The sequence below is a fragment of the Manis javanica genome, chromosome 4 (genome assembly GCF_040802235.1).
Source record: "Manis javanica isolate MJ-LG chromosome 4, MJ_LKY, whole genome shotgun sequence".
In the NCBI taxonomy this organism is placed as follows: Eukaryota; Metazoa; Chordata; class Mammalia; order Pholidota; family Manidae; genus Manis; species Manis javanica.
Genome location: NC_133159.1, coordinates 141,044,742 through 141,058,078, shown reverse-complemented (window position 1 = coordinate 141,058,078; position 13,337 = coordinate 141,044,742). Strand labels below are relative to the sequence as shown.

Here is a 13,337-nt window from a genome sequence, read left to right as displayed (position 1 = left end):
CCAACATACACATAAAAAGCAAATAAATTGAAATGTAAGCAAAATAAAGCTTTGCTTTCTTATTTTACTTACTTTATACTGAATTATAATTTATCTAGAGTGTAGAAAGTTTAAGTATACAATTTCATGAACTTTGCATATAGACAACTATTTAAGCTCCACTTTAAATACAGAAAATTCCTGCTTCTCAAAAGGCTCCCTCATGATGTCAAAACCACAAAGGAAACCACTATTCCACTGGTTAGTTTTGCTTTTTTTTTGTTATTAACATATTGTTAATAACATTTTTTAATAACATATTGTTATTAAAAAATGTTATTAACATTGATATACGCTCTTGTAAAGATTTCACATGAAAAGCATTGTAGTTACTACATTCACTCATATTATCAAATCCCCACCCCACCCCATTGTAGTCACTGTCCATCAGAATAGTAAGATGCCACAGAGTCACTACTTGTCTTCTCTGTGCTACACTGTTTTCTCTGTGACCGTGTGTACCAATTATAATACCCCTCACTCCCCTTCTCCCTCCCTCCCCATCCAATCTCCCCTCTAACCCCCTTTGGTAACCTCTGATCCCTTCTTGGAGTCTGTGAGTCTGCTGCTGCTTTGTTCCTTCAGTTTTGCTTCATTGTTATACTCAGCAAATAAAGGAAATCATTTGGTACTTGTCTTTCTCCACCTGGCTTATTTCACTGAGCATAATACCCTCTAGTTCCATCCATGTTGTTGTAAATGGTAGGATTTGTTTTCTTCTTATGGCTGAATAATATTCCACTGTGTATATGTACCACATCTTTATTTATTCATCTACCATGGACACTTAGGTTGCTTCCATTTCTTGGCTATTGCAAATAGTTCTGCGATAAACCTAGGGGTGCATATGTCTTTTTGAATCTGGGATCTTGTATTCTTTGGATAAATTCCTAGGAGTGGAATTTCTGTATCAAATGGTATTTCTATTTTTAGTTTTTTGAGGAACTTCCATATTGCTTTCCACAATGGTTGAACTAATTTACATTCCCACCAGCAGTGTAGGAGGGTTCCCCTTTCTCCACATCCTTGCCAGCATTTGTTGTTCCTTGTCTTTTCGATGTTGGCCATCCTAATTGGTATGAGGGGATATCTCATTGTGGTTTTAATTTGCATTTCCCTGATAATTTGCAATGTGGAGCATCTTTTCATGTGCCAGTTGGCCATCTGAATTTCTTCTTTGGAGAAGTGTCTGTTCATCCCTCTGCCCATTTTTTAATCAGCTTACTTGGTTTTTTGGGTGTTGAGGCATGTGAGTTCTTCATATATTTTGGATGTCAACCCCCTAGTTTTACCTTTTAACAAGATAAACACCATTCCTTAGCAACTTTCAAATATTTCTAAGAATAATAAATTCACATTTTTAGTGAAGATGCAGAATTTCCAAATGTCCATTTTCCAATGTGTCAATTCTATTTTCAATTCTATCAAACTCTAGAATCTTTATGATATGCACACATTTTATCTGATAATCTCTTAGCTGTGGAATTGAATGTAGATATTACTGATAATGTTACATCAGCTTTCTCACAAGTATTGTTTATTATTGTGAATGGAAATTGTATAATTTCCAGCTGTGGACAAATGCTTAAATTAATTATGGTGCATTTACATACGGAATCCTATGGTGCTTTTAGCATTAAAGATTATTGGGGAATAATAACTTGTGGAAAATCTAGAAATGTTCATTGAAAAGACAATATACAACCTTGGATTTGATGATGAAATTTTGAATATAATACCAAAAGAAAGATCTATGAAAGAAAAAAATGATAAATTAGATTTTATTACACTAAAAAGTTCTGTTCTGTGAAAGACACTGTTAATAAAATAAGCCACAGATTGGGATAAAACAGTCTGAAAGCAAAAGGCAAGCAACAGAACCAAATGGAAGAGATTTTGGAATCATCATACCCAGAATTAAAAATAATCATGATTATTGTTCTAAGGGCTCCAATGGAAAAATTGAACAATGTGCAAGAAGAGATAAATATGAGCATACAGACGAAAACACTAATAAAGAACCAAAATGAAAGGCTAGCAATCAAATACAATGCAACAAAAATAAACAACAAGCCTACCAAGAGAGTGGACACAGCTAAGGAAAGAATCAGTGCGCTTGGAGATATGTCATTAGAAACTTTCCAAATTGAAATGCAAAGGGAAAATGGAATGGGAAAAAAAATGGAGCAGAATACTTAAGAACCGTGGGGCAATCGCAAAAGGTATAACATACATGGGATGGGAATACCAAAAGGATTATGGAAAAGAGAAAGGAACAGAAGAAATATCTTAAGCAATAATGGCTGAGAATTTACCAAAATTAATGTCAGATACCAAATCCAACTATTACATTGAAGACTTCCACACACCTCTATCAGTAGTGGGCAGATCCAACAGGAAAAGCCAAAAGAATATATGTACAAGCAATCATCTGGATCTGACATCCATAGACTACTTCATCCAACAAAACAAATACAATTTCTTCTCAAAATCACATAGAACATTTACCAACATAGACCACATGCTGGGTAGTAAAACAGCTTAAAATCTTTAAAAGAATAGAAATTGTGCAATGTCTAATTTCAGATCAAAGTAAAATTAAAGTAGAAATCAATAACAGAAAGATACCTGGTAATCCCAAAATATTTGGAGGTTAAACAATTCTAAATAACACATCACATTGGGAACAAGATGTGGACGTCTCCTCTCAGCATTCCTGTTCAACATCATTCATACTGGAAATCCCAGCTAATGCAATAAGACAGGACAAAGGAATAAAATATTTACAGATTTGGAAGAAAGAAATAAAACTGTCTTTTTGGAAGACATACTTGTCCTTGTAGAAAAAGAAGAAATTAAAAAAAAAAAACTCCTGCAACTAATAAGTAATTATATCAAGGTTATCGGATACAAGGTTAATATATAAAATGCAATTACTTTCCAATATACCAACAATGAATAATTACAACCCGAAATTGATAACATAATACCGTTTATATTAGCACCAAAAAGTACTCAGGAGTGAATCCAAGAAAATATGTACAATATCAATATGATGAAAGCTATAAAACTTTGATGAAAGAATAAAGAGCTACATAAATGGCGAAATAGTCCAGTTAATGCATAGGAAGAGTCAATATTGTCAACACATCAGTTCTTCCCAACTTGATCTATACATGCAATGCGATCCCAATTAAAAGCCCACCCAGTTATTTTGTGTATATTAACAAGCTGATTCTAAGACTTATGTGGAAAGGCAAAACAGCCAGAATAGCTATCACAGTACTGGAGAACAAAGGGAACTGACACTATCCAGCTTCAAGATTTACTTTAAAGTTATACTAACCAAAATAATGTGGTATTGGTAAAAAAAAAAAAAAAAAAAAAAAAAGACCCACATGGATATAGTCAGCTGTTTTTCAGAGAGGAGCAAAAGCAAATCAATAGAGGAAGAATAATCTTTTCAACAAATGGTTCTGGAACGACTTGAAAAACACATGCAAAAAAAAAATGGGTTTAGACACAGACCTTACACCTGTCACAAAAATTAACTCAAAATGGATCAAAGGCCTAAATGTAAAATTCAAAACTACAAAACGTCTGGAATATAACAGGAGAAAACCTAAGTGACCTTGGGTTTGTGATGACTTTATAGATACAACACCAAAAGTATAGTTCATGAAAGAAATAATTGATTAGCTGGACTTCTTCAAATGTCTACTCTGTGAAAAACACCACTGGGGAATAAGACAGGACACAGGCTGGGAGAATATCTCTGTAAAACACATACCCTTTCAAGGACTTGTATCCAAAATACACAAAGACCTCTTAAAACTCTAGAACAAGAAAACAAACAACATTATTTAAAAACAGGTGAAAGATCTCACCAAAGACATCTCACAGAAGATATGCAAATGGAAAGTAAGCATATGAAAATATGTTCAATATCATGTCATTAGGAAACTGCAAATCAAAATAATGAGATATCACTACCCACCTATTGGAATGGTTAATATAAAAAAATGATAATAGCAAATGCTGACAAAGATATGGAGCAGCAGGAATTCTTATTTATTGCTAGTGGTGAATGCAAAATGGAGGTCCATTTAGCAACTTACAAAGCTAAACATAGTCCTTACCATATGATCCAGTAGTCATGCTCTTGGGTATTTACCCAAATAAGTTGAAATTTTATGCCCACACAAGATTCTGCGCATGAATGCTTATAGCAGCTTTATTCATAATTTCCTCAAACTGGAAGTAACCAAGGCATCCCTCAATAGACAAATGGATAAACAAGTTTTGATACATACACAGAATGGAATATTGTTCAGTGGTAAAAAGAACTGAGCTATCAGACCATGAGAAGACACCATGCAACCTTAAATGAATTATTTCTTAGTGAAATAAGCCAGTCTGAAAAGGCTATGTACTCTATAATTGCAAACTATATGATATTGGAGAAAAAGAAAACCTACAGAGACAGTAAAAAGACCAGTCATAGCCAGAGATTTGGGGTGGGGGGAGAAGAGAAAGGATGTACAGGTTGAAAACAGGGGACTTTAGGGCAGTAGAACTTCTATATTCTATAATGGTAGATACGTAGAGGGGGAAAGTAGAAAAGGTCAGTGATTTGCAAACCTAACTTCTTCCCTTTGAGCCCCCATTCCCTGCTCCACTGTGTGTGAATGAAGGGAACTGGGAGGCATTTTTCAGATAAACCATTTCATGATTATTTTTAATTCTGGGTATGGTGATTCAAAAAATCTCTGCCATTTGGTTCTGTTGCTTGCCTTTTGCTTTCAGACTGTTTTATCCCAATCTGTGGCTTATTTTATTAACAGTGTCTTTCACAGAACAGAACTTTTTAGTGTAATAAAATCTAATTTATCATTTTTTTCTTTCATAGATCTTTCTTTTGGTATTATATTTCATCTGCATGAAATATTAGCTTCTTTATATGATTTCACTTGGAGAGAAACTTGAGTGCCTGAATAAATATTTGGAAACCACCATCCCACATGATCAGCACGTGCTGTCATTCTTAGGCTGCATGCCACAAGATTCCAGGGCACTGAGACTTGAAGAGTGCTGCATTCTCCCATTCTGCCCATGTTCCTGCAAGCCACCTGTGTGGGCTTCTAAAGGAGCCTGACTGTAGGATGGAAGGGACTAGAGTCCGATAGAGAGTGCTAAGACCATGCTGTGCTATCCTCCAAGGCCAGTTGTGCCCAAGTCCCACCTTCTCTGTCAAGTCCTAGGCCTCCTGGGCCCTGGGGAGGGTCAGGCCCTTGGTTCTCGTCACTCCATTATGACCTTAGCTTCCATTCTTCCTTTCTGACAGACCATTTTCCATTTCAAAGAAATCACTGTCCTTAAGAGTTCAATGAGGTTACTTCCTATAATTTGACACATACCCTTCCACCGCTGCTCCACATAGTCTAAGCAAATGATAGAAACTGCAGTGCTTCCCTCTCTCGGTGTTGGGAAATCACCCCAGCTTCGTGCCTACTCAGCATACTCAGGGTCTTACTTCATCCTTCCTTGATCATGACCCTGCCCACGCTCTCTGCTCCCAATAAAAGGCGCGCAAAATGGCCAGAGCCACCAGAACAGCAGAGCGGCTGAGACCAACCCTGAAACCTCCCACTCTCAGCTGCAGCTCCTGCGCTCACCCTCCAGCATGAAGGGCTCCGCTGTCCTGCTGTGCCTGATGCTCACAGCAGCCGCCTTCAGCGCCCAGGTGCTCGCTCAGCCGGGTAAGGCTCCTCTCTTCCTAAGGCTTAACGTCTGAACTGACATCTGGGCAGATACTAGCTCCCAGCAGGAGTCACCCCATGCCTGCTGCATAGGCTACATGGCAAAGCCGAAGAAAATGAGACTAAAACGGTAAATAAGAAGAGCCACCGTGTCACAGCTAGTCAGGCCAAAGCCAGAGCCAGACACCCAGGCCGCTGGGGCCAGACCCCGTGATCAGTCCTGGTGCCAGCTTTGGGAAGAGACACTGAATGCAGCCACCATCTCAATGACACTCACATTGCATGGGAATGTGTCACAGAAGGAAGCACCATTTCTCATCAGGGATGTGAAGGACATTTCAGGCAGTAGTGGAGAGGAATAAACAATTGCTTGAGGTTTCATATTTTGGATTATAGTCCAGTGTAGCTTCCAGAACAGTGGCTGTGTAAGGAGGGAAGGACCCAGAGGCATCTCAGCATGTGACACAGGTTGGCTCTAAAAGCCATGGGTATGAAAAGCTGGGAAACAAGGTCTTAGAACTTAGGTCCAGTGTCAGAGGTTTGGGATCAGGAGACCTTCTAGTGATTCATCTTATTACTCAAGATTTCTCCATCCCCTGTCAACAATTAGGGGCCCCATAGTTCAATAGAGGAAACCAGCTCAAGGGTAACATTTTATCTGTGGGATCAGAATAAGGCACTGAACGTGGGAGTGGTGGGTCCTAGACAGAGCTCATGTGTTTGTCTTCTTCCACCTTCTCCTCCTTCCATTAGAAATGCATGCTTATGAAACATCATATATCACTCATTTTTTGTGAAATGTTTTGCAGATTCTGTGTCCATCCCGATTACCTGCTGCTTCGGTGTGGTCAATAAGAAGGTCCCCATGCACAGGCTGGAGAGTTACAGCCGAATCACCAGCAGCCAGTGTCCCCAGGAGGCTGTGATGTAAGTAGACCGTCCCCTGGCGCCCACAGTCAAAAGTTGTCAGACTTTGGGGTTCTATACAAGGGGAAGACGTCAGGATGCACATCCAAAAAAGTCAGAAAAATACACCACCTAATGCAAAAAGCCCTTTACCCCGTAGAGAAACAAAGCCCACAGAAGGAGTTCATACTCTGTCTGTGGTCCCCTTCTGGGGGCTTGGTCAGATCACCCAAATTCCTCCAGCCAGGAGCCCAGGGGACTTTCCCTGGGTCAACAAGAGCAGAGCTGCTTTCTGTGGCCTCTACCTCCCATATCCCCCATCCCCACTTACTTTAGTCCTAATCCAAGCCCCTCACCCAGGGAGCAAGGGCTGATCAGGTTTAGGGGCCAAGGAACAAAATCCTCAATGCACTCCATCTAACTGTGCCCTCTCCCCTCACAGTTTCAAGACTAAACTGAACAGGGAGGTCTGTGCTGACCCCAAGCAGAAATGGGTCCGGGAGTCCATGAAGCGTCTGGACCAAAAGTCCCAAATGCTGAAGCCTTGAACCTTCATACCTGGACTGAGAGACAGTCAGAGCCTGAGGAAAATTTTATTTATTCTCCCCTGCCTTGCCTAGGTGCATAGTGATATTATTTTACTACAATATCCAAAAAGAGGTGCTTTGTTTAATAATTAAAGGCACAATATTCCTTAAATTATATTTAATTATATTTAAGTTATTGATGTTTTGACTGTACCTGCCATAAATCCTAATGAATGTGAAATACAAAGTCCGGTGATATGTTTTCTCTTCTGTGAAAACAATTAAGTTGATGGCGTGATGTCACTGTTTCTCCACACCTGTCCGTAGTGCTGTAAGACCCTCCGTGGGTCATCAGAGGAAAACACTTCTGTATTCTTAGGAAATCAGGGCTCCTGTACGTCAAAGGCGTACTGTGCAGTGTTGTTGTTGAAATTATTATTATTAGACCACTGTGGAATTTTCTAAGAAAAAAAATAAATAGTTTTAAACAACTTGGTCTTATTTTTCATGGGGTAACATTAAACTGGGCGGGGAGGAAAGGCAGCAATGGCTGGCAATTCAGGGCTTGGAAGCCAGCCTCTAAGAAGTATTTTGGATACAACTGTGGTTCATGGAGAATCCAGCAGGACAGACCAGGCTGTTCAGCCCGTTGGCTCCAGCCCCTAATACCACCTGCCCTTATTCAGTAGGAGCTTGAAGCCCATTTCTTTTCTCGCCACACCTCTTTTCCCAGTCTCTCTCTTGACCTCTTGCAGGAGTCTTCACACTTTTCTCCACGACCCCAGGTTTTCTCCATCTAATTAATTCTCAAACCCAGAGTAATATCCTAGGAGTGAAGCCAAATCTAAGAGGAAATTAGATGTCTATCACCTAGAAGCCCACTTAAGGCTTTTCATTGAAGATGAGTCTTTAATAGGACTGGTCTATGCAATGCAGTGGCAAACAGAAAGTGTTCTTCAGAGCTGGTGCAGGAGGGAGAGGAAGGTTGTAGGCTGGAGGAAGGAACTCCATCTGGCCGGACTATGTGAAGATGGAGGAGTTTGGGGTTTAGAAATAATGGCTGGAGCCAGATTTTAGGGGCTCTTGAATTTCAGATTCAGAAGTCAGTGGGTAAGAGGTTTGCTAGGCAAGAAGGAAGGTCCATGGGCAGAGGTGTGCATCAGGAGGAATAACCTGGTGTCTGAGGACAGGGTGGAGTGCAGGAGGGAGGGCCGAGAAAGAGCAGGCCACTGAAATGGTGCGGGGGAGAGGCAGGGGCTCTGGAGCAGGGGGGTCATGAGTCATGACAGTAAAGCTGGGAAGAATAGGCCAGACAGAGTGGTAAGTCAAATGTTACAGAAAGGGGAGAACAATTGACCCGGGACATACGTCCTCCTCTGAAGATCTCACAAAGCAACCAGGGAAGCGGCAGATGTCCTTGAGGCACAGAATGAGTCAATCTCCATTACTCTGCCCCCAACTCCTAAAAACTAACCCCTAAATCCTAAAAACTCTCAAGCATCGATTTGAAGGCATGGGACCTCCTTTCCTTAACTGACTCTTAAAGTCAGGATTTCCTTGTATTTTGTGAGCATAGCTGGCTTCTTTTTGAGACATGGGGCCACCATTCTGAGGTACAAAGGCCACAGCCCTCACTCTAAGGGAAAGAGGATTATTGCCCTGCTGATCCAGCTCCTCAGCGCCTGTCACTGTGGTCACAGGGAGAGATGCCACAATTCCAGTTTGCTGGGAAGCATGGCAAGGCGGGAGATGGGTTCTGATCCCAGAACTGATCCTGACGCTCACTGTCACTTCCCGCACGTCTCTCTCTGGTATTAAGATGCCGCGCAAGGTTGGAGATAATGCTGCGTCACAGGCAGGAAGTGAGGGGATCTGGCAGGTGACCTTACAAGCCTCCTCCAGCTCCAGAACCACATCTCTTGGAAACTTGGTCAAGCCCATTGGCTAGAGTAAGGTGGGGAGGTTAAGTGCCTGTAACTCAAACCACTGAGCCAGCCAGTTGCCTTACACCTGTAAGTCAGATATATCAACTGCCTGGAGATAAGCTTTCCACTAAAGGCCAGCAGAGCGCACACAAGCCCAAGAACAATAAGGCAGCTAAGTGTCCGCTGGGTAAGAGGAACACTTCCCAGCCACAAAAGGCTCTATCCAGTTCCAACTACTCTATTCCACAGCCTCAAGGCCCAGCTGGCCATGAGATCTGGACCCAGGGTTTCATGAAGTAGCTAGAACACAAATCCCAAATGCCAAAGGCATGAAGACTCACTCCAAACTGACACCAGGCCATGGCCCATTTGTTTGCTCTGAGCTTTGCCCAGCTATCTGCACTCTGGCATTATGCCATTATATTTCAAATTACAGTGAACATTGTTTAATGACATTAAACACCAACGTCCTAACTGTGTCATTTTATTTACATTATTGTTTTATGTGCCTTAATTAGAATATTGGTGTTTGGAAAATCAGCACCCTTTCATTGACTGGTTCATATCTGTGAGTCCGATTCATCCCCTTGTCAAGGGGGCCAGGAACTGGGGAAGTCACTTGAAGCCAACAGGCACTCTCCTGGGCTCACCTCTGGTTTCGCCCTTGGCTCAGGCAGACGGTTTGCTACAGGCTACGACTCACTTCACTCTCTTGACATCTGCTCTCTGTGTCTCCTCGCTTCTTGCTTCCTGCCCACAGGCTCCTCTTTGGGTGGCATCTCGGGTCAGGGGTTGGCTTGGCAGGCACATCATGAGACTCAGATGTTTTGGGGAGGGAACGCTCTGGGTGATCACTTTCCACCAGTGACGGGTGGAGAAGTGAAGACTTCTGCCACCCATCCTCCCGCAGGCTGATTCTGGGAGCCATCTGTAGGCTTCTCAGGTAGTCCTAGGAGAATCCCTCCCTTTGCCCGTGATGCTGACCTTGATTATGTATACTTGCATTGGCCTCTCCACCTTCTCTGTCTCATTCTTAGTCTTCATCCCTGGGGACAATTACCAAATGAAACTATCTACACACTGGTCCTTGTCTCAGGCTCTGTCTTATGGATTCATTGTTTGATACAGTCAACATCTGTTCTCCTTCCTCTTGGTCAATGCCTGGATCTCACTGGGCATTCACTGGTCGGGGCCAGCAATTCAGTTGGGCATTGGGTGGATGCATTCACCAGCACTGGGGCTGGGATGGGGATCAGATCAGTGTGCCCTTTGGGGCCAAGGCTGGGGCCAAGACCATGGACTCAACCAGCATTATTTGGTGGGACTGGGTATGAGGGTGGCTTACAAGTCAGGACCAACAGGACTGGGACTGAGTTAGCCACATAGCTACTAAAATGGTGACTTGGAGAGGAATTTAGCAAATAAGTAAAAGTGTTGAAGACAATTGATGCCAAGTCACTTGCTGTTGGAGAAGTTTCCATAGAGAAAAAATGGAATGTTGGAAGGCTAGAAAAAATCCTACTGTGTTGGCCTGAAACTGGAGGTATTGATATGAACTTAAGGTTTTAAAGGTAGATAATAGATACATGGATAGATCGATAGATAATTGACAGATTGAACTACATACATGGATCATAGATATGTGCAAATTGAGCATATGTTCAACCACCCAATAATTTTCTAAAATACTGCCAAATATTTTCCAAAGCTGTTGCACCAATTTACATTCACCCCACCAGCAGTGTATGAGGGGTAGAGTTGTTCCACATTTGGTATTGCAACATTTCATACTGTCGTTCTTTATAAATTAGCCATTCTGATTATGAGGATAGTTGCGTGTAACCCAGATAATTGTGGTTTAAGTTGACCTTTTACTCATGACTAGTGCAGTTGAGCATCTATTCAAATGTTTATTCTATATCTTCCTTTACTGGGTCCTAGTCCATGTTGTCTTTTGTCCATTTTTTTAGATTTTTTAGATTGACATCTTTTTCTCATGTATTAGAAGCATTTTTTATATTCTGAATAGGAATCTTTGGTTGGGTGTGTTAATTGAAGTATCTTCTCATAATCTGTGATTTTCCTTTTCACTCCCTTAAAGATGCCTTTTGATGAAAACAGCTTCCTAATTTTAATATAGTTCATTTATCAATATGTTCCTTTTTTATTAGTGCTTTTGTTTTCTGTAAAAGAAAATTTTTTTCAACCATTTCAGAGAAAGATTTGGCATCGACTGGAAGCCTACGTGAGTGACACACAATGTAAGCCAGGCCTCGAGTAATTCCTGTTTGGGCCAGATGAGAAGAATGTTACTGTGGATGAGCTATTAGAAGCAAACATGGATCTAGGAGAGAAGGTGGTTGGAAGCAAGAAGGAAGGCAAGCAGTCTTGCACTGTTTTCAGGGCTGGTAGATGGACTTTCCTCCTCCAGGGTCAAAATGACAGTATCCTCTTCCTCTGCAGGCTTTGCCTTTCTCTGGAGAGACCGAGTCTGAGGGCAGAGAAGGCCAGTCAGTGCTGGCCCCCTCCCTTTCCATCAGCCACTCCAGTGGTCGGATATCTGTTCTATAAAGTGCAAAGGTTGCTGTGGCTCAATAGTCCTTAGAACCCTGAAGAGTACAATAAGATGGACAGGGAGAAGTGTTAAGCACAAGGTGGCCCAGCTCTGCTTCCCTGAGCAATTTTTTTTTAATCTGTTACACATCACGGCATCCCGATAAATCATGAGAATAGACTTAAGTGGGCAAACAAGCCTCTGAAAACCACAACATTGTCAAGTGAAGCCAACTTTACATGTTCTCATCTAAGACAGCAGGGAACTAAGATTGCCCAGGGCTACAGGCAGGTTGCAGGATGCCACAGCAACTTAATGATTCCAAAATTATAGGATTCTATAATTCTAGGAGACTTATATTGTATAAATGTCACTGAGCCAGAGAAGAGCTAGCTGAGCTCTGCCCTGGCATAACTGAGTAACTGGTATAGAACCTCCATAAACTCTCCCTCTGAGTGGTGGGTTGGCCGGATTTTGGAGGGTCCAGAGAATACCATCCATTTAAAGCCAATATCAAATAATCCCAGAAGGTCTCAGTATTTCTTTCCCCAGTGCAGAGTCACCCTGGTTATATGGCAGCAGGTTCCTCTGGGGAAGATTTACAGTATAAACTTGTGAGTTTCTAGATTTAGCAAAAATATTGCCAAGGGTATAATTATACTAAAAATGTATTCATTGTTAATCTGAAATTCAAATTTACCTAAGTGTCCCATATTTTATCTGGCAACCTAGCATTGCATGGTCCTTCCTAAAAGGGAACTGGGTCCCACCCTTCTGGGCACTCCGGATCTAAGAACTGAATTAAATCTAGTAACTGGATGAAAGGCCATGATTCTGTCCTATAGACTTGCATTAGGTTTCTGATGTTAATGTTCAGCTAGATTGGCTGATTGGAGTCTAGACTGGAAAATAAGCCTATGGTTAATGAAGTTGAAATGCTGGAACATCCCTGTGATGGTAGGAAGGAGTCCAAAGGCTCAGGAAAGTGGATCTGTTTGGTTGGATCTATTGTATGCAAGATGCCCAGCCTTCTCTAATGCACTCTCAGGAAAGGCCAGACACCCTTCCTTTACCAAGGCATTAAGGGATGCTTTGACGAGGCCTTGATGAAAGAGCAGCATCCTTAAGAGCTCTCTGGAGGCTTCATTTTAGATCAGAGAAGGCCAGGGGATATGCTGTAATTCCACAGTCCTCAAACTTTAGTGCACATCACAATCATCTTGAGGGTTTGTCAAACACAGTCTGCTGTACAACTACTGGTAACAGCTTAAGTAATCATGATGCTAACAGATGCCACTGTGGTGCTTCTAAAACATATAAGCAACCCAACCGCAGAACCCTGTTTGGAAGGTGTCTTGCTTGAAGGTTTCAGCCCCAGGCAAGTTCACTATGGATTGGGTGAGACTGAGAAATGACAATGAAATGTTCTTGGGGTAAAAGGATTTATACCTGTGCTTTATTCTCCTGGTGATAGGTCGAGCACAAGAACCATGTCTGCATCCAGCAGTCTGTAGGTCCCATAACACTCCTCCATCTCTGCCTCTACCCAGAGCACTGGGCAGAGCTCTTTATATAGTGACTCAGTCAATAATAGCTTATAGCCTGTGGGTGTGAAGCAGTAAGCCAA

At 41.7% G+C, this 13,337-nt stretch overlaps 1 protein-coding gene across 1 annotated transcript; it reads left to right on the top strand.

The window, feature by feature from the left end:
• Positions 1-5,642: 5,642 nt before the first annotated feature.
• Positions 5,643-7,709, top strand: LOC108386386 (C-C motif chemokine 8). The gene is made up of 3 exons (XM_017644228.3): positions 5,643-5,798; positions 6,608-6,725; positions 7,147-7,709. Exons 1-3 carry the CDS (start codon positions 5,723-5,725, stop codon positions 7,250-7,252), a joined length of 300 nt encoding a protein of 99 aa, XP_017499717.1. The 5' UTR covers positions 5,643-5,722; the 3' UTR covers positions 7,253-7,709.
• Positions 7,710-13,337: the final 5,628 nt, after the last annotated feature.

Excerpts from the sequence above, each read along its gene's own strand:
- LOC108386386 (XM_017644228.3), top strand. The coding sequence starts at position 5,723 with ATGAAGGGCTCCGCTGTCCTGCTGTGCCTGATGCTCACAGCAGCCGCC. Across the intron at positions 5,799-6,607 it reads CCAGGTGCTCGCTCAGCCGG|ATTCTGTGTCCATCCCGATT; the intron begins GTAAGGCTCCTC and ends AATGTTTTGCAG. Across the intron at positions 6,726-7,146 it reads TGTCCCCAGGAGGCTGTGAT|TTTCAAGACTAAACTGAACA; the intron begins GTAAGTAGACCG and ends CTCCCCTCACAG.